Source organism: Triturus cristatus, chromosome 4_2 (genome assembly GCF_964204655.1).
Source record: "Triturus cristatus chromosome 4_2, aTriCri1.1, whole genome shotgun sequence".
In the NCBI taxonomy this organism is placed as follows: Eukaryota; Metazoa; Chordata; class Amphibia; order Caudata; family Salamandridae; genus Triturus; species Triturus cristatus.
This window is the reverse complement of record NC_140586.1, coordinates 594,643,572-594,665,373: the sequence shown is the minus strand read 5'-3', so window position 1 is coordinate 594,665,373 and position 21,802 is coordinate 594,643,572. Positions and strand designations below refer to the sequence as shown.

Sequence of the window (21,802 nt, the reverse complement as noted above, 5' to 3'; positions counted from 1 at the left end):
AATAAAAGATCGGTCGGTTCTGCCGAAAAACAACTTTTTGCACAAGGTTTATGTGGAAAAGACTAAAGCGCCAAGTGAATTAACTATAAATGGCATTGACGACATAGACGCGGGAGAGTGTAAAGATTGCAATAGAAGGTTTTCATGTTTGTAATTCTTTTTTCTGTAGTTATTGCTCTTTAACACTATTACCAACTAATGTACACCCTACATATATATATATAATATATGTGTGTGTGTACATATATAGAGATAGAGAGACATAAATATATTTATGCACACATATCTATCTAATCTATCTATATATATAGAGAGAGAGAGAGAGAAAGAGAGAGAGAGAGAGAGAGAGAGAGAGAGAGAGAGAGAGAGAGTTCTTTGTATGTGTTGTGTGTGTGTTCCCAAATAGCAATGCATTCTTTTTTCAGCAGATACAGTGAAGTATACTACGTTCAGCTCTTGGTTGGTGTAAGGATTGTTTGTGGCTAGTGAGATTTGATGTAGTGACTGCAGATGGGGTGCAGCGAAGAGTAGGTTTGTGAGGAGTGGTGTTATTCATTTGAAAGGGGAGTATCCCTATCGAATTCATGAATCCACTCTGGTTAGGCTAAATCATAGAGGTATGTGATTAGGCATGCCACATATAAGTGATTTGCTATTTATGAGGTCAGTAGGTTTAGGGGTTAGCCTTTGAAAGCACATGTTTATCCAGGGTGGGACATCCTATTGACCCAGGAGGTTTCAGATCAGGTTCAGCATCAATCCATGAAGACCACCCCCATTTGCAAGTTTGCTCTCACTCCCAAAAACTATCAAATGAAGTTTAGGAGTACCCCAAAACAGCCACAGTAGTCTTGGGGCGATTTTGTAGATGTATCTGTTAAAGCTTTGGAGGGTTGGGTGAAGGGTAGCAAATTAGCAGACTATGATGGTCTGTATAGGTTGATTATATGTGAGCACATTCTGAATCATTGTGTTACAGATTTGCTCCAGCCCCTGATTGGTCTTAAGTACACTGATTCCACGGGGCTTGGAGCGGACTTCTAGTTTAGCAACAGAGTGTCCAAGAAGGAACATGGGGGCACCCAACAGAGGATATTTCTGGCTCTTAACAACAGAAGCATGGGGGACCAAAGATACTAACAAAAGGAGCTCTTCAAAGGACCCCAAAAGATTGCCAAGGCGGGCGGGGACCCAGTCCACTTTAGATTGGAAGAAGGGAGTAGGGTTAAGGGGATGACATCTCTAGTTCCCGCCGTCAGAGATTGTATCCTGATATTGCTTCCCTTAGGTATCTGTTGAAAAAAGAAAATTGTTCCAGCTCATCTATACCAATATTTTCTTTGCAAGGGATATAAAACATAGAGGGAATTGAGAACATTTTTTTTTTTATTTACAGATGTAGCATGCTCTTCTGACGGTGGTGTCCTATAATAGTTGTCATAATCATTAGGCTTATGTACTTTATGGGAAGATATTTTGCTCAATACAAGATGCAACCTCACACTTGATCCTGTCATCCCTTTGCTGAATAACCCCAAAACAGATCTCTCTTTTGGAGAGAGGGCTGACTCGATTGTTTCAGAAACTTTAAGAGTGAGAACACATTTGTCTTAAGTTCTAAAAGTCACAACAGTGAACTACTAAATGTTTCTCCTTTTATTATATGCTTGTGTTAAGAGGGGTCGATGATGTGCGGATTGTCACTGAGCAGAACATTTCAGTGGAAGTATGGTATTCAGTTCATTAACTAATATAATTTAACACTCGGGTTCAACATATCAATATTTATCTTTCAATTTTTAAAATTAAGGGTGCAATTGTTTCTGGGTTGTGATGCTCCATGGGTATTGTAGGGAATTCAGTTGCTCAGCTCTGGATTAGAGAGACCATGGTCTAGATGTTAGCTATTGTTGAGAGCTGCCCAAACAGAAGACCTACAGACATATGCAGATTTCATTAGGGTCATCTTGATTCACCTGTGACAGCTTTCCTCAGCAGCAAGGCAATCATTTGAGGAAATGTTCACCTTGTATTGTTTCACAAATCAACCAAACAGCAATACAAACAGCACATGATAAAGTAGAGAAATGTCACAAACAACGAGAAAAATGAATACATTCGAAAGTTCAAAGGTTATGGAAAAAGGCATTTAGCTCATAGTGCAAGGATGCCTGCATTGTGGGAATGATTGTTAATGTCCAGGAAGGTGTCCCTTCCTACACATAAACAATCATTTTAAAAATGACCAGTTACAACTGCTATGTGTGCTGCACAAAGCAGCACACATAGAAGTTACAAATCGCCATTTAGGGACCCATTCATGCACATAAGCATCATTCCCACAATGCAGGCACCCTTGCATTATGATGCAAGGGGGCCTGCATTGGCACTAAGCAGCTGTAATTAGTGCCAGCGCGGGGAAAACACTGGGCTGCTCCTTATTGTTGCAAATACAGTGCAGCCCTGCGTTTCCAAAGTGGTGGAGCGCTGCGTTAAGCCAAGAAGGCTACCGCATTGCGATGTCTCTTTCCTTATAAATATACCCCTATGTGAGGGCATTGTGGCCAATGTGGGAAGGATTTTGGAGTTGCATGTGAGTGGCAGAACCTGCTCTGTCCATGTCACCTCCAGCAAGTAGCTGCACCTATGTGTGGGTGAGGGAGGACGTGTGATAATAGATGGGGTCATGAATGCACCTATCGTCAGAAATATGGCATATATTTCATGACAACAGAGTGCCAAATAGGGTCAAGGCACTATATGCTTTGGAATAGTTTAAGGGTTGTAAGAAAGCAGCCCCTGGGAAGGGCATTATTTAAGTAATGGTATGAAGATTATAGGAGCAGCCGAGGGCAACCTACTAAAATGGGCATAGCGTGAACACAACTGAGGGTGCTCTGATGGGTTCGCTGTGGCATGACCAAGATTATTGGGGTAGGGAAGGTATTCATCATCTATACACTCCTCTTAGCTGTGGTACAGAGTGGCCCATTTTAATGGGTTGGTCCAGGAGTGTCAGAAGAGTACTAAAATGATGGTTGGACCAGTGAGAATCGCACACTCTGCACATGTGCTGTCAGTGGACACTGCTGGAGGATCTGATAATCTCAACAACACTGCAGAGTACTCTTCATGCAGTGGTGCTAGAAACACACAACAGGACAAACAGTACATGTCAATCTAGTTGAGACTTAGACAGAACGGATGCATCCATCTTAGTACAGCATGTTTCACTTTGCACAAATAGTAGTGCTATTTGATTTGGAGGTGAATGGTGATACATTTCATGACAAATGGGTCTTGTTGTGCCCGTTTATGTGTAACACAGATAAATGATTAGTAATGGGCATTAAGCATCGAGTCCATGAGTGGCAGGTGAGCAATCCCAGGATTGTTGGAAGGGAGTGGTGCAGCCTTTGGTGGCATGGCCTATGAGTCACAATGGAGGACTTGTAGTCCTAGCAGTGCTATAAGTTACACTTTACTGTTTGCTTTACGGTGCTCGCATAAGTACTGGCAATTCCAGGATACACTTCAATTTGAGCACGCCTTAAATAGATTAGGGAGTGTGATAATAGTAGTACAGCAATTGCATTTTAGTCCATTTGCACCATTTGTATTAACCAGTCATTTTACGTGGTTTTATTGAGCCTTAACCACATTAAATAGTCCATTTAGGATAGAGGCATACCACAAGGGAAGTCTAAGAATACATTAAAATTCAAGTAGGCCCTTATTAGGTGAAATATTCTAAAACAATCTGTAAACAGATTAAAAAGTTTAGTAACATCAGTAGAGCAATTACATTATATATCATTGAGTATGTTTATGCAAACAAAAAAGATCGTTTACATCTTTTTCCCCTAGGCTTGGACGAAATTAAACAGTGTGTAGACACTACCCAGATGTAAACAGGGATAGTCAAAGAATGCATTTCAAACTTCGCTGATACTCAATCAGATTAATAATGCCTTTGTAATGTACAGTCATTTGCACTTTAAGCCAGTAGTGCTACTCAACCAGAGGCAGATCAACGGCAAATGAACTCAATTAGGTGTAAACAAAATGGGCAGTGAGGTAGCAGCAGTACAGCAACTGGGGCTTACACTGGTGGTACTATTTGCACAGCCACATACTCTGAATTTCTTTTGATTTAGCCCTGCTTTAAGCTGAATGAAAGTAGCCTGAAGCAGGATTGGAATGACAACTCTGTGCTGCAGCACTTTGAAGACCACAGCAGGTATCTGAAGCTTAGTGATCTATTGAGAGCATCTATCTTTTGCTGTGTTGACCCATTGTACATCTGGGGCCGTACTACGCAAATGTTTCCGGTGGAACAATGGGTGTGTGTGAGACCTGTCATCATCAGGGTGGTTCCCCCAAATATCTTGCATGCTACCTCCTCTTTTTGCTGATTCTTTTTGTTGGCAATAGAACACTGAGCACTTTACCACTACTGACTAGTGCTAAACTGCATGTGCTCTCTCCTCCAAACATGATAACGTGTATATACAATTGACATACTTAGTTACTTGTATGTCCCTTTCAAAGTGGTATACCATATACCCAGGGCCTGTGAATTAAATGCTACTAGTGGGTCTGCAGCACTGATTATGCCACCCACAAAAGCAACCTTTCAAACCTCCACTTTTAATAGACATAGGTCACCCCTACGTTAAGCTAATTGTGCGTTATCTACAATCAATGATGTGAAGTACAAGTAATCCCCCATATCAAGTTTCAATTTTAGGACTAAAGCCTCAACCATTTACCTACGAACTTTCTATATATCCCCTTTTCTGTGTTAAATGGGCGTGCAATGGATGTTGCTGTGGGAATTCCCAGCAACACCTATGGCTTTCTGACATTGCCCCAGATTTAGGAATCATAAATCTGACGCAGCACCCAAAACATGCTGGTGGCGCGACGAGGTAAATACTTTTATTTCTCCTTGTTTTTCGCTCTTTCTATGAGTGCTGAATTCTGCAGCACACACAGAAGGAGAGAAACACCATTAATTATTGTTTTTGTGCAGGAAGGTGTCCCTTCCTGCACTACAACAATCATCCCTGCAATGCAGGCACCCTTGCACCATGGTGCAAGGGTGTCTATGTTGCCGCACGGCTGCTGTGTGTGTGCCGGCACAGGGATGAGTACAGGAATGTACTGTATTCCTGTAAATACGGTGCATTCCTGCACTTAGACAATGACACAGCTTGGCGCAGTAAAATTGTTTGCAGCACAGTGCTGTGCCATTGTCTTGTAAATATGCCCCTTATATTTTACCATCAACGAAGTGGTAACCCATTCCCAAACGAGGAGCCAAGAGACCACTTACCATTTATGAATATTGACAAAAGCATTTTCGTCTCTAGGCAAACCCCAGCGTACCCCTTGAAAAGGTTAGTGTAACTTTTCAATTTTTGAAACGCATCCCATTGTCCATTATGGAAAACGAGCTGCATTTAAAAAAAAATGAAGATTGCTGTATTTAAAAGCAATCCGAGACATGGAGGTCTGCTGTCCCCAGCAGTCCACCATCCCTGTGATTGTGGCCAATTGTACTGGGCCACAATTTGCAACCTACCTCATGAATATTAATGAGGTAGGTCGAATTGCAGCCGACTAAGATTCTGAACTTTGTGAACCAACCTATTAGTTAGTAGGTCAGTTTGTAAAATCAAAAATGAATTTATAAAAGTCTGTGCGCAATTTGTGACCACTTTCAACAAAACAATTCTTTGTACGAGACTCTAGATACCTTAGCAAGTGTAACCAACTTTTCATCCACTATGGGCTCATTCTAATGGCTTTAGTCACTTCTAAACAATCCTCCTTCCGATGAATAGTTTCAGACATAGTTTACTGTTATCAAAAATCTAACCGATCCCCTTCATGGTATCCAAAGATTCAGCCCGCAAGGGGAAAAGTGGCTCCTGCAAGCCTGTTTGGGATTGTCCCAAGTGAAAACATTTCCAAGAAAGTCACCTATCTGTGCATACCTTTACAAGATATTCTTGTCTTGATGGTGATAGTACATTTTTTTGTAGATTTATATAGCGCGGCTTATCACCCGTGAGGGTATCTAGGCAGTGGGCACAGGGAGATTAAGTGATGTATCCACAATCACAGGATGTTTAGCCAACGCTAAGACTCAAACCTAGATCCAGAGTGTTTTCCCCGTAGGTTGGTTATCTCAATAGTTTTGAAGGTGAAAACAGCCAAAATCTCTGCGTGAAAGACAGTGGGGGAACATACAGGAATGGGAGCAAAAATACCGAGCACTAGTAATGGTAATTTGGACAGTGAAATAACAGGGAAGGATCCTGGGCATTCAAATGGATATTTTTTTTAAAGTAAAACGAAATCGAAATGCAGTCAATATTGCCTGCAGATAGACTTTAATATAGTTTTATGTTTAAACTGTCATATTTAAATATACTTAATTTAACAAATATTCCTTGAAACCAAGTACGAGCAGAGCTATTACACGCTTATGGCATCAATATAGAGGGCCTCATTTACTACTTTTTGGCATAAAGCAGCACCGCAAGTCTCCATGCAGCGCTGCCCTGCATCAAAAGGAAAAGGGCAGCAATGTACCGTATTAATGAAATACGGCACATCCCTGTCCTCTCTGCCTGTGATGGCGCACAAATTGGTGCCTAGCGCCAACACAGACACCCTTGCACCATGATGCAAGTGTGCCTGCATTGTTGGCACGGTTGTTTTTGTGCAGGAAGGGACACCTTCCTGCACAAAGACAGTCACTGGAGGGTGACTTTGCGTGACCTCAAAGCTATGATTGAGAGGCCTGCTCCACCGGATTGTCATAAATAGGCGTCTTGTAAATGAGGTCCAGTGTTTCCATAAAAGAGAAGCTTTTCACTAGATTCTAGGGGCCTCATTTACAAGAGGCCTGTGATGCTGGAGCATCACTTTTTATGACACTCCAGTGGCACAGGCCTCCCAATTGCATATATGAGGTCATGAAAAGCCACCCTGCGTGGCTTTGTATGTCTTCATAGATATGGAGTAAGGCAAGGCAGCGCAAAAGGCTGCCTTGCCTTACTCTACATCAAGTAGGCATTCCATATGCGTTGCTGTGGGTTTTCCATGCAACACCTATGGGTTTTGACACATTCCCACATTTACAAGGATCTGTAAACCCAGGAATGCATCAAAAGTGTGCACCACCCCGGGGGCGGCATAAGGAGGAGAAATATCTTTATTTGTCCTTCTTACTTCCTCTTTCCACACATAGGAAAAAGGAAACGTTTCCATTGATTGTTTTTGTACAGAAAGGTGTCCCTTCCTGCACAAAAACAATCATGGCGCAGGCAGAGAGGACAGAAATGCGCCATATTTCATTAATACGGCGCATACCTTCCCTTTCCGTTTGATGCAAGGCAGCGCTGCAAGGAGACCTGACGCGTGGCCCTATGTCAAAAGGTAGTAAACGCGGCCCTAGAGGTTTTTAGATCCATTAAGTAAATAAACAAGTGCTCGCTGTTGTGCCAATGGACAGAGAGTGTTAATACTTTGAAATGTGCTCACGCGAAATACTTACAAAAGCAGAGGAAAAGTGTATCAACACACATTGCATAGACACTGAAAAATCCATGTGCAATTAGATACGATCCGATGATGACAGTCTAAAAATAAAAAGATACATTATATTAGCAAATAGTCTACGGAGTCACAAGTCTTAAATAAACAGTTATTTAGTTATTACAATTACAGATGTGTGTTAGAAATGGGATTTCTGGTTGGCTAGGGCTTGCGCCAAAGCCAGACAGAAACCACCACTCTAGTCAGGGCTGGGGAGTTACACGCCAAAGATAACCCCTGCTCACCCCCTTGGTAGCTTGGCACGAGCAGACAGGCTTATCCCTGAGGCGATGTGTAAAGCGTTTGCGCGCGCACCCAGCAACAACACCCAAGGCCCACCACAAAGGAAACTCCACACAAGGTATTCTATAAAAATAGCCTTTGTATTATACACAACACATTAGATAAAAACACACACTCTACAATGTGCCAACAGGCACGGGCAGAATTTACAAGGGATTATATATACAGGGGACAGGGCCACATGGACCACTGTCAGGAATTAGCACTTAGAACATAGCACAAATCACCAATAGTAAATGTAGAACATAACACAAAGTAACTGTAGAGCACAACCAGTAACTACTGGCGCACTAATGACCTCAGCGTCATCACACTAGCATCAGGTGTAAAACCTATCCTGCATCTATCACAGGGGCATAAATCACATTATGCAATTCTCATTGGTCTAACTCATTAGACCTAACCACCTAGCTATAACTATACTAGGGGCGCACATCGCACAGGGAAGTACATTCTCCCTACCATCAACCTAAACAAGGTAAAACAACCTCCTAGGCAGAACTAACCACAGTTAGAGGTACAGACACAGGGTGCGCAAAACATGCTATATACAATACATTTCCTAGCACCCAAAAGCACATTAGCATGAATCGCAATAACACCTCAATCACATTAGAGTCCCGGACGCACCAGAACCTAAACGTAGCAGCTGCCCACTACTTGCTGGGCAGCTGAAGACAAGGCAGGGCCTAAACGCTGCAGCTGGCACTAAGTGCTGCGCAGCTGGGGAAGGCAAATAGGAGGCATGGGCTCTCACTGGCCCTTGATACACTGTCACAACGTTGGAGCCACCTAGGCTCTAGAAACAATAATGCCCCCTTGTTGGAGCCATCTGGCTCTGGAAATACATAGCCCCTCTGGAGCGCACTGGCTCCGTGATTAACTGGGGCCCCGAGCGTTGGAGCCCTCTGGCTCTAGACTACTGATGGCCCCTGTGGGAGCCTCGTGGGCCCAAACCATAAGATTGCCCAGAATAACGTGGGAGCGGCCCGCTGCAAGACGGGGCCGCTCGAAACTGGCATTACCGCATCGTGCCTCAATCAGGCACTAACCAGAGTCCATACGGAGCATCCCCCCCAGCCCTTTCTTACTCACCGGGCTGTTCTCAGGGGGGACTCCTCTCCAGATGCAGCAGGCAGCAGGCGGGGCTCTCTCTTGCTCATGAGAGCCTCGCCGAGGATTCAGCTGCCACACTCTCGCCGCAGGCTTCACCGGTGCAACGGGCGGGGCTCTCTCAACACCCTGGGAGCCCCTCTCGGCCCGCAACCACGCCTCCTTACTTCAGCTGGTCACCCGGGGCTCTCCCTCGCTCTCGGGAGCCCCGGTGGAAGACAATGGCTTCTTCCGCTTCCCGGCTCGCTGGCCGGAACTTCCCTCGCGCTGGGCCAAGCCCCGCCCACGTCTTGGCGCGGGCTGCCTGGCTTCCGGTTCTCCCGCGACTCGGGCCACAGCGGTGATTGAGGAGACAGTTACGTCGCGGGGTGGGCACCCGCGACGTGAGAAATATTAAGAAGGCGGCCATGACGTGGGGTGGGCACCCGCGATCATCACGGGCAAAGTCACGGGGTGGGCACCCGCATATACTTAACATAAAGCGGAGTAGGCTCCCGCTATTAACGACCAAAGAAGCGGGGTGGGCACCCGCGAAAGCACGCATCATGGGGGAATCCCTACGCTGGGGACTCCCTCTCTCTTGCTCGTTGTGCAGCGCCGTGCTGCGAGGCCCAAGCGCTCCCAGGGCCCTTGGTAGGCTGTAACAAGCCTTGGCAAAGCAAAAGGACCAGCACAAAGGTCCCCAAGGTCCTGAGGGCATCCAGGGGGCAAGGTAGGGCCCAGGGGCCAGCACACAGGGCCCTCCAGCAGGGAGGTAGCCCCCATGGCGGTCACTCCTGGGCCCCTCCAGCAGCAAGCCCCCCCCCTGTCAGGATCCAAAAAGAGAACCAGCAATAAAGCGCTCACCAGGCGCTAGAAGTACAGTCCTCCAATATCCAGGACATCCAGGGGCTGGGCAGGGCCCAGGGAGGCAAGCCTTCCCCTGGGCCCCAGCAGCAGCACGCCCCTGGTAGATTCAAGACAGAACAAGAACATTTTGTAAGGGGACACAGCCCCTTTTTATACACCAAATCCCTTTGTTCTGGGTTCAGGGTGAGGGGGAAAACCAGTCGCAGCTGGTTGGGGAGCACCCTTGATGTGCTCAGCCCCTCACTCTATTCACTGGCAGGGCTAGGGTCGTCAGTCGCACCACAGGGGGCGGGGCCAGCATTGTGTGTGGAAAACCCTGTCCTATTCAGGACCCAGGTGTACTCCTCCCACCCATCTAGCTGCTGATCTCCCCATTCACCACTGGGTGACTCATCCTGACTCTGGGGAATCCCTAGCCCGTCACATGACATGACCAGCCAATCACGCGACAGACACACTGCACACAGAAGTGCCCACTTCTAGAAGTGGCACTTCCACACTAGGTACATGCACGCCGCACACATCATCGCGCAGCATTCACTCCCACGAGTCCGCACATACCAAACTCGGGCCTGCACACCCCACGCATCAGGAACTACTAGGGACACATACATTCCCCATGCATTCCTATGGGAGGGCAGGCCTATCTCACCACATGCACTCAGAGTGTGCACGCACTTTACCCTGGGACACAGGGAAAGTGCGCAGGAACCAAACAAATCACCACACCAAGTCACCAATAAAAAGCAAAAAGTTCAGGGGTGAACCTGCCAGAAGGGCCAAGTCCAACACAACCCCCTTCCAGCCAAAACGCAGGGCAGACCAATCACCACCGTGATGGACTTCCCTGCTTGGGGCGATAGAACACGGACGCAGGCCCGCACTGCAGGGACACTCTCCGGTTCTACGCCATTCTCAATCAACATGGTTCCATCTGAAAAAAACACAACCGAAAAGAACTCAGGCCCAACTAGGCTACCCCACTGGTACTACCTAGTTGTCCACGGCCAGGACCAGGCCCTAGGCCACCCAGATACCACTGGTCCTTGCCAAACCCAGAGTGGGGGGTAGTAACCCCTGGCATACAAGCCATTCTCCACTCTCCCTCTCAGTGTAGTTCCCAACTACCACTGATCCTTCAACCTAGGGTCCGCACCCTCAGGCTGACCAGAGGTCACGGGCAAGAATGCCCCACCCTACCTCTACTTCTGGGGTTCCGCACCCTCCCAGGGAAGCACCCACCAGAACACAACTCTCCCACCAGTTCAGGACCTCTCTCCACCAACTGGTCTACCACCTAGGATCCAAGGGGTCAGAGGCGAGGACTCCCTCCCTCTGCACCCCCTTCCACTGTAGAGCAGGGTCTCTTCACCTAAGATGAGCCCCACCTGCCCTCAGGACTACAGCTGCCCTTACGTCCAGATCCGGAAACACCGACTACTGGCTCCCCAACCGAGGGACGTACCCTTTGGTCAGATGCCTGGCGAACCAGGACTTAACGAGGGTGACACATAACTAATGGGTCGTGTGACAGTCTGCCTGGCGCTGATCTCACTACCTCCTGTCCATCTGACAGTGCGTGCAGACCCCCCAGGACAGAAGTGGCGACACCACGGTCACTCAGTGGCGACACAGCCCTCCCGGCTGGTCCCTGACCTACTGGTTCCCACTGGGGAATCCCTCCCCCTCTCACCCCTCCCTCTGGACTTCTGCACCCTCCCAACTGGAGCGGTACCGCCAGACACCAGGACTACTGGAGCTCTGATTACAGACGCTCCACGTCCTCTAGACACTGGGAGATCCTCCTCAAGTGACCTATTGGTACAGCCTAGGCCCCCGACCTGATGTTCCCTAAAGAAACCATCCAGGCCCTGACACTGGGTTTCGGGCACCTGGAGACACGCAGTCCCACCCACTCCTTCTCCGCACAGACAGGCCGTGAGCCCCTACACCGAGACCTAGCTGGGCTACTCTGAACCTCTTCCACCACGCTGGGCTGGAAGACACCTCAGCCACTACTTGTGGAATCACTCCCCAATGCAAGCTCCCTATCCCAGAGAACTCACACCCAATCAACCAGCAAGCTCCTTATTTCAGAGAACTCACATCATTCATCCACATACACACACCCCCCAGACTAGTAAGACAGTTTCTACCGCCCCTGATTTCTCAACCTGACCACCACGTGACACAGGTACTATTACTCTGGGAACTGGGAATGGGACATTCACATTCATCCAGCGTATTAACCATTCATCCCCAAACCCCTCCCAAGACTGGTAAGACAGTTTCTACCGCCCCTGATTTCTCAACCTGACCACCACGTGACACAGGTACCACTACCCCTGGAACTGGGAATGGGAATACATGCACTGGACACACATCTGCTGCCACCACTGGATCCCACCCTCTGGTGAATCCAGAAAACACAATGCACTAAGGGGGATGATCTACCCTCCCGAGCTAGGGACACCTAACTCACAGTGCACAAGAACACATTAAAAGCAAACTTTAAAACAATAATCCCTATACCATGTGATTTATCTAAATGCAGAGTTTTGTAGTGCGGCCAGTTGCCGCTGCGGTACAGCGCAAACGCAAGTCCAAATCCCACCGCTGATCACCAATGTTAGAAATGGGATTTCTGGTTGGCTAGGGCTTGCGCCAAAGCCAGACAGAAACCACCACTCTAGTCAGGGCTGGGGAGTTACACGCCAAAGATAACCCCTGCTCACCCCCTTGGTAGCTTGGCACGAGCAGACAGGCTTATCCCTGAGGCGATGTGTAAAGCGTTTGCGCGCGCACCCAGCAACAACACCCAAGGCCCACCACAAAGGAAACTCCACACAAGGTATTCTATAAAAATAGCCTTTGTATTATACACAACACATTAGATAAAAACACACACTCTACAATGTGCCAACAGGCACGGGCAGAATTTACAAGGGATTATATATACAGGGGACAGGGCCACATGGACCACTGTCAGGAATTAGCACTTAGAACATAGCACAAATCACCAATAGTAAATGTAGAACATAACACAAAGTAACTGTAGAGCACAACCAGTAACTACTGGCGCACTAATGACCTCAGCGTCATCACACTAGCATCAGGTGTAAAACCTATCCTGCATCTATCACAGGGGCATAAATCACATTATGCAATTCTCATTGGTCTAACTCATTAGACCTAACCACCTAGCTATAACTATACTAGGGGCGCACATCGCACAGGGAAGTACATTCTCCCTACCATCAACCTAAACAAGGTAAAACAACCTCCTAGGCAGAACTAACCACAGTTAGAGGTACAGACACAGGGTGCGCAAAACATGCTATATACAATACATTTCCTAGCACCCAAAAGCACATTAGCATGAATCGCAATAACACCTCAATCACATTAGAGTCCCGGACGCACCAGAACCTAAACGTAGCAGCTGCCCACTACTTGCTGGGCAGCTGAAGACAAGGCAGGGCCTAAACGCTGCAGCTGGCACTAAGTGCTGCGCAGCTGGGGAAGGCAAATAGGAGGCATGGGCTCTCACTGGCCCTTGATACACTGTCACAACGTTGGAGCCACCTAGGCTCTAGAAACAATAATGCCCCCTTGTTGGAGCCATCTGGCTCTGGAAATACATAGCCCCTCTGGAGCGCACTGGCTCCGTGATTAACTGGGGCCCCGAGCGTTGGAGCCCTCTGGCTCTAGACTACTGATGGCCCCTGTGGGAGCCTCGTGGGCCCAAACCATAAGATTGCCCAGAATAACGTGGGAGCGGCCCGCTGCAAGACGGGGCCGCTCGAAACTGGCATTACCGCATCGTGCCTCAATCAGGCACTAACCAGAGGCCATACGGAGCATCCCCCCCAGCCCCTTCTTACTCACCGGGCTGTTCTCAGGGGGGACTCCTCTCCAGATGCAGCAGGCAGCAGGCGGGGCTCTCTCTTGCTCATGAGAGCCTCGCCGAGGATTCAGCTGCCACACTCTTGCCGCAGGCTTCACCGGTGCAACGGGCGGGGCTCTCTCAACACCCTGGGAGCCCCTCTCGGCCCGCAACCACGCCTCCTTACTTCAGCTGGTCACCCGGGGCTCTCCCTCGCTCTCGGGAGCCCCGGTGGAAGACAATGGCTTCTTCCGCTTCCCGGCTCGCTGGCCGGAACTTCCCTCGCGCTGGGCCAAGCCCCGCCCACGTCTTGGCGCGGGCTGCCTGGCTTCCGGTTCTCCCGCGACTCGGGCCACAGCGGTGATTGAGGAGACAGTTACGTCACGGGGTGGGCACCCGCGACGTGAGAAATATTAAGAAGGCGGCCATGACGTGGGGTGGGCACCCGCGATCATCACGGGCAAAGTCACGGGGTGGGCACCCGCATATACTTAACATAAAGCGGAGTAGGCTCCCGCTATTAACGACCAAAGAAGCGGGGTGGGCACCCGCGAAAGCACGCATCATGGGGGAATCCCTACGCTGGGGATTCCCTCTCTCTTGCTCGTTGTGCAGCGCCGTGCTGCGAGGCCCACGCGCTCCCAGGGCCCTTGGTAGGCTGTAACAAGCCTTGGCAAAGCAAAAGGACCAGCACAAAGGTCCCCAAGGTCCTGAGGGCATCCAGGGGGCAAGGTAGGGCCCAGGGGCCAGCACACAGGGCCCTCCAGCAGGGAGGTAGCCCCCATGGCGGTCCCTCCTGGGCCCCTCCAGCAGCAAGCCCCCCCCTGTCAGGATCCAAAAAGAGAACCAGCAATAAAGCGCTCACCAGGCGCTAGAAGTACAGTCCTCCAATATCCAGGACATCCAGGGGCTGGGCAGGGCCCAGGGAGGCAAGCCTTCCCCTGGGCCCCAGCAGCAGCACGCCCCTGGTAGATTCAAGACAGAACAAGAACATTTTGTAAGGGGACACAGCCCCTTTTTATACACCAAATCCCTTTGTTCTGGGTTCAGGGTGAGGGGGAAAACCAGTCGCAGCTGGTTGGGGAGCACCCTTGATGTGCTCAGCCCCTCACTCTATTCACTGGCAGGGCTAGGGTCGTCAGTCGCACCACAGGGGGCGGGGCCAGCATTGTGTGTGGAAAACCCTGTCCTATTCAGGACCCAGGTGTACTCCTCCCACCCATCTAGCTGCTGATCTCCCCATTCACCACTGGGTGACTCATCCTGACTCTGGGGAATCCCTAGCCCGTCACATGACATGACCAGCCAATCACGCGACAGACACACTGCACACAGAAGTGCCCACTTCTAGAAGTGGCACTTCCACACTAGGTACATGCACGCCGCACACATCATCGCGCAGCATTCACTCCCACGAGTCCGCACATACCAAACTCGGGCCTGCACACCCCACGCATCAGGAACTACTAGGGACACATACATTCCCCATGCATTCCTATGGGAGGGCAGGCCTATCTCACCACATGCACTCAGAGTGTGCACGCACTTTACCCTGGGACACAGGGAAAGTGCGCAGGAACCAAACAAATCACCACACCAAGTCACCAATAAAAAGCAAAAAGTTCAGGGGTGAACCTGCCAGAAGGGCCAAGTCCAACAATGTGCAACTAGAGTTTTTGATCACCCAAAGCCATGACGTAAGCTTGCTGCCTCAGTTTCATTACTTCAATGCCATGTGCAAAATTCCACCCTTATATGTAGTACGTGGCACCAAAAATCGCGATGAGGTAAACATGCCGCAATCTAGCATTTTACTATTACACTCACAAGCAAAATTTTTGTCTAATGCTTGTTTATTGTTGCAGGGATTTTATTACATGATATCTCTTTAACATGTTTAATTCATTTATAAATTGACTATTTTTTTCTATGCTGTTATTGTGTGATTCTGTTGTTGACTGAAAGTTTCAGTGTTGAAACAAAATTTGGGGAAACTGTTATGACGTGGTATCTTTATATTTTACCACCATGTGCTACAATGGGTCCACATCAATGGGTCCACATATATTAATTAAAACAGTACAGATACTATGGGGCAATGGAAGCTGCATTGTCCAGATCACCAACCTAGGTCTGAACTAAACTTTTTGCACCATTACATTTCTGAATAGCAGACTGCAATGGAGCCAAAATAATTTTCACTGATATTTGCACCAGCTAACAAGTGTAAAAATAACATTTGCACCAATCAGTCAGTGCAAAATCAATATGTTGCGCTAAGCGGTAGGTTCAAATTTATTGTAATATTTTAGTGGCACAAATGGAACCTTGACACTTCGGTGCAACATTGCATCATTTATCTGTGCAATTTATGCAACCTAGTCATAGAGTGAGGGACATTGTTAAATTAATAGAACCACTGTATGTTGTTAAACTTTCAAAAAAGAGTAACACCACTAACCAACCATCCTCTAAATGTGGTTCTTTGTTCGTGCAATATGGCTCCTCCATATATAAATCCCCTCCACAGTAAGTCTACCTTAGTTTACACTGAACCTAGCCAGCCACATAACACAGAATTGTAGAAGAGCTTGGAAAGGGAGAGTAAGAAGTGTATTAGTTACTTGAATGAGACTATGAGTTAAGAGGACTGACGTATTCGGAATGAAGTGATTGATTACAAAGCAAAACTTAACTTATAAGTGCGATGTGATATAATTATAAATGAACAAAGTTGACCAACTTCTTCCAATCACAAAGGTAACCATTTTTGAACCTGTGGAAGCTCAAAGGGTAACCCGCTTGTGAAGTAAAACATGTAACAGGTGCTAAGAGGATCTTATCAATAAATACCGCTGTTCAAGAAGAACCTGGTGGTGGTGTTTGAGCTGTTGCGAACTGTGAATAAACAAAAATGCAGATTTGGCAACAATGGACAGTCGTACAAAGGAAAGAGCACTGTGCTTTCTGATACTATAGGTTCAGTAAAGTGGAGGGGGGGCTACAGCGAGGGATGCGACTAGGCACTTAACCTCTTCAGTGCCCCGCCCTTTCCACGCCCTGTGCCGGGCGTTTCATTAGCGGGCGGGGTTCATGACGAGGTCTCGTCATGGGCACAGCGCAACCGCGCTCCATGACGAGACTATCTCGTCATGGGCACTGAAGGGGTTAAGGTAAGCATAGGATGGATCTTGCAGAGGCCGCCCCCAAAGGGGGCCTCACAGGTTGGCGCCTTAACAGCTGCCAGGGACCAGAAAAATCCAGTTTGGGTGCGTCACCAAGCCGAAGACAAAAGGGGTGAGGGGCGGCCCTCTCCTTTCAAGATTTAGCGCACCAAACAAAAGGGCGTCGTAATACCTGGCCAATGGGGGGGCAGATATTGGTTTGAACCCCCCAATGAGGATGCCGCTGCCGCAATGAGGGGCTTGGGGGGATTTATAAGACACTGCTCCGCCAGCACAAGCCAAATAATTTACCTCAGAGAGCTGAGGAGCGGTGCCACGACAAATCACCACAACATAACAACCCATGTTGGCTAATTCATTGCAAGAGGATAATGTAAGATTTGCATGTCATTTGGAGTGGGTACAGTGCGGGGTTTACTGGAATGCAATTACATGCATTGATATATAAGAAGCGTGAGCACCTGACTGACGAGACTCAGGCAGCATGTCCAAGAGGGCTGCAGTAAAAGCTTCTGTCACATTCGGGTGATGCTCTCTTTGCACCTTTTCACTTCTGCTTGCATCAGCGTTCTCCCACAAACTCCAGACGTGAGCCAGACACACACAGTACATCCCACCTGATCCTCTTGCTGACAGCTCCACTCATTAGTGGACTGCGAGTTTCCAGCTTGTATTCTGCTACCTGGCTCTTCCGGAAACTGGTATTAATATGTGTACCTTCTGTCTGTCTTGGTATTGTCTACTCTGTGCCTGTGTTTTGCAGTTGCCTGCTTGTGCATGTACAGCACTGCACCGTGGCGTATGTTGTGTGTTGACATAATATTTATGCCGAACAATAGCAGAGAACATTACGACCACATAGTGAAGTACTGCCAAACTGCTGACAGGATCTGTAAACTGTAATGTAAATTGACACATTCACCCTCATTCTTACACAGAGAACACAGCCTGAATGATGACGGCCCACTCTCGCAGGCTAGGTCTCGCGAGAGTTAGGACAGACTTGAGACAACTTTAGTGTCACCAGGGTCAGGGCGCTGAACCGCCAAACAGGATACACAGTGTTCCTCTTTATAAAAGTAGCTCCTCTCCCCTTGGGTTAAAACGGACAGCATGTCAATTTACTGAAAGAATCAAACTACTCAAATCTAGGGTTACCATAAGGACCATCTCACCTGCATACCTGATATCCGGTCAGTACAAACACATCAGTGCATTCTGGGAGTGTTTGTTGGTTCAGTTCATTTTAACCAAATAGGTGAACACACCGCTAAACTAATACATGATAAACGTTAACTCCGAACTGTGACATCGAGTTACCATGTAACTCTACTCAAACCATTTTAAAAGTGCTGTTTTAAGCAGGGTTCCAAGACCACTGAGGCTGAACAAATGAACTCGTGCAAAATATACACTAAGCAGAGTAAAACACAAAAGTGTCAATTCATTCTTCTGGTGACGCATTTTATAGGAATAGAAATATGACGTAAGTTCACAAGGATACCTTCTTTGCCGCCCTTAGCTTTTATTTTCTATGTAAGTGCATTCTGGGATTTATTGTCTTTGGTTCGATTGAAAACTAGAAAAGGCGTTGGGTGGAAATGGTGGAATTGCTATGAATCTTTAGGAGTTGCTCAGGACTGCAATCCTGCAACCATTTGTAAATTCATTGTGCAATTACATACACATATTAGCCAAACTAATCATTAGTTGTTCAGATTCAGTCACCAAATTTGTGCTCAATTAATGCAATTTAATCCATTGTTCTTTCAGGAATAAAAATACTGATTTGTAAGAAAAATCTACTACAGGAGTGACTATTGAGGCTGAACATACAAAGCTGCGAAAAACAGCAGCTGCTGCACAGAGTAAAGCACGTTCTTATTATTATTATAGTGGATAATTTTGCTTCAAGAAGACATCCCTTTACTCCTGGCCTAACACATGAAGTGCCTAGAAATAGAAGAAGGATGCTAGCTCTGCAGTCCTATAATTGAGGCAAAAGCGGAAACTAGAATATCTGTACAACCAAGAAACAAGAACAAATCAAAGATATTTGGCGCACCTGACACAATCGCATTTTGCTGCAGGATCACTTGCTGTCCCATAAGAATGAGGCTATTTTTATGCTCTTTCCTTGCTATTTGATTCTACCTATTTGTTTCTTGCTTTATGGATGTGAAAGGCGTGCTAGAAAGCATATTGTGGGGAAACTCATCTTAAGGGCTCGTTCAGACAGGTGTTTGAGAGAAATTGTGGTATTAGTTGACGGGGGGAGTAACAGAGCTGAAGAGCTTGTCTCATTCCCTGAATCATGGTAAAATTGGTTTACATATTCAGAGTCAAATTTATCAAAGACTTGGTCGCCCTTGCACCACGCAATGAGGTGCAAGAGTGACGCAACTCTTAACTTAGATTTATCAAGCCACGCAAGGCCACCTTGTGTGGAGGTGACCTTGATAAATCTAGTGTAGCAATTTGCCCTGAGTTGCATAAATCTGCCCCAGGGAGGTGTTTCATGGGTGGAGCGTGGGGGCTCCCATGCAACCACCCATGGATTGTGGCGCATTCCTTGATTTACCTTTACTGGTAGACCTGGAAATGTGTCAAAATGCTGCGCCTCTTGAGGTGTGGCGTAAAGAGGAGAAATATCTTTATTTCTCCACACTACTTCCTCTTTCAATGAATAGAAAGAGGAAAATGCCTCTCAGGATTGTTTTTGTTTAGGAAGGTGTCCCCTCCTGCGCAATAACAATCCTTCTTACAACGCAGACACCCTTGCACCATGGTGCAAGGGTGCCTGCATAAGCACTAGGTAGCACATTGTGCAAAAAAGACAGGAATGCACCGTATCATGTTAGATATGGTGAACTTCTGCCCTTGCCCTATCACGCAGTGCAGCGCAGAAAAGTGACTTGCTGCACTGCGTTATTTTTCAATAAATATCCCCCTTAATTTAACTTGAAGTCTCTAGCAAAGTGGTGTACCATATACTCAGGGCCTGTAAATTAAATGTTCGTATTGGAAGATACAAGTAGAGAGTCTTATTTCTTATACAAAAATACATTATTAGGCTTAGTACGGTGGCAGGTGTGGCAGTCCAGTAGGTGAGTGTAGGAACACGTAAACTGCTAATTCAATTTGCCAAAATAACCCCATTGCCGAGCCTTAAACTTCCATTTTATTACATATAAGTCAACCCTAAGGTAGGGCCTAGGCATCTCATAAAGCAGGATGCAGTGTAATTAAAAGGTTGGACATGTACATTTAAGTTTTACATGTCCTGGTAGTGAAAAATTCACAAAGTTGTTTTTCACTACTGTGAAACTTACCTCTCCCAATGGATAACTTTGTGGTTGCCTTATCACATTTAATCATTGCTAACTTTGGGCACACATAGGGAATTCATGTTTGGAAATTGTAATTTAAAATCCTCTTGAACGGTAAAATCGGATTTCACATTTCAATTTTAAAAATGCCACTTTTGGAAAATTGGTATTTTCCTGCCTTAGCTATTTGGTGCCTACAACCTGTTCCTGGGTTAGATGACTGGGTGTGGTTGGCAGTTGGACTTTGTTTATTCCTCCCAGACAGATTAGGAGTGGCTGGATGGGCCATCACTAGCAGCATGGGTGACAATGCTGGGTACAGCCCCACTTCCAACTCAATATGCTGTGTCCTGCCTCCACACAAATGATTTCACACTAGCCTATTGTGCTTGCAGCCAGGCTGGAGCCAGGGCAGAGAAGGCAGGAAACTCCAAGCACTTCAAAGCTTCAAAGAAAAATCCCTATAAACTTCTCCTACTTCAAACAAGGCACCATCGATAAAAATAGGACCCTCAGAATCAGTTTACCCTCTGGCTCTGCATAAGAACTCTCAGATGATTGCCTGCTGTGGCCAGCTGTGTACTTCAGAAGACTACTTTGCTGCACCTGGGAGGACTTCTCTGCTTGCTGAATCCTGCTTTGAACTCTAAGAGGCCTGCCCTGTGGCAGGAGCTCTGTTCCACTGCTTGAGCCCTAGACTACCAGAGTAACTCCATGGGCTAGTTGGATGACCTAATCAGAGCCTGATGGAAATAAAAGGCTTCCACTATCTTGAACCCGCACCTGGACTCAGCCTGAGTGAGTCCTGACCCACCAAGTGGTGCTAAAGTTGCCCATTTAGCCAAAATCTAAAGCTCGGGTGATAGAACTGTAAGTCTTAAGACGGTCTTCCCTCAAGCATTTTGCCTTACGCCTGTTTTTGCTGATCTGGTTTTTGTTGGCCTTAGGATTCTGAGTATTTACGACTACTAATCAGTGCCAACATGTTTGATCTCACTCCCTAAAACATGGTAAAATTGTCTTAAACCCAATTAGTTTACCTGTTAGTCCCTAGTAAGGTAGTACTACCTGAACCCAGTACTGTAAATTAAATGCTAGAAGTCAGCCTGCAGCACTAATTGTGCCGCCCACATAAGTAGACTTTTATCCAGCCTCTGCAATCTCTTGTTGCAGTTTTAAACTGTCGTTTCAATCTGGCAAAGGAGACCTTTTCCAGGCTCTAAACTTTTCTTCTTGTTACATATGTCACCCCTAGGGTAAGCCCTAAACAGCCCACAGGGCAAGGTGCAGTGTATTCAAAAAGTTAGACACGTCCTTTTAAGTTTTACGTGTCCTGGTAGTGAAAAACTCTTAAATACGTTTTTCACTGCTGCAAGGCCTACCTCTCCCATAGGATAACATTGGGTTACCTTATTACATTTAATTAGGGACAACTTTCAATTGGGAACAGGTAGGAATGTCAGGTTTGCTGTCAAAGAATTGTAATTAAAAACCTGCTTTAATGGTAAAGTTGAATTTTAAGTCAC

General features: G+C 47.0%; 1 protein-coding gene across 7 annotated transcripts in view; it reads right to left on the bottom strand.

Annotated features, from left to right (window-relative positions):
* SLC44A5 (solute carrier family 44 member 5) overlaps positions 1-21,802 on the bottom strand; it is a 745,501-nt gene that overhangs the window by 6,498 nt on the left and 717,201 nt on the right. For all 7 annotated transcript variants that reach the window (XM_085602261.1, XM_085602262.1, XM_085602266.1 and 4 more), the window contains one exon: positions 7,571-7,655. In XM_085602261.1, the coding sequence (XP_085458387.1) occupies positions 7,571-7,655 (85 nt within the window). The remainder of the gene's footprint in view (positions 1-7,570; positions 7,656-21,802) is intronic.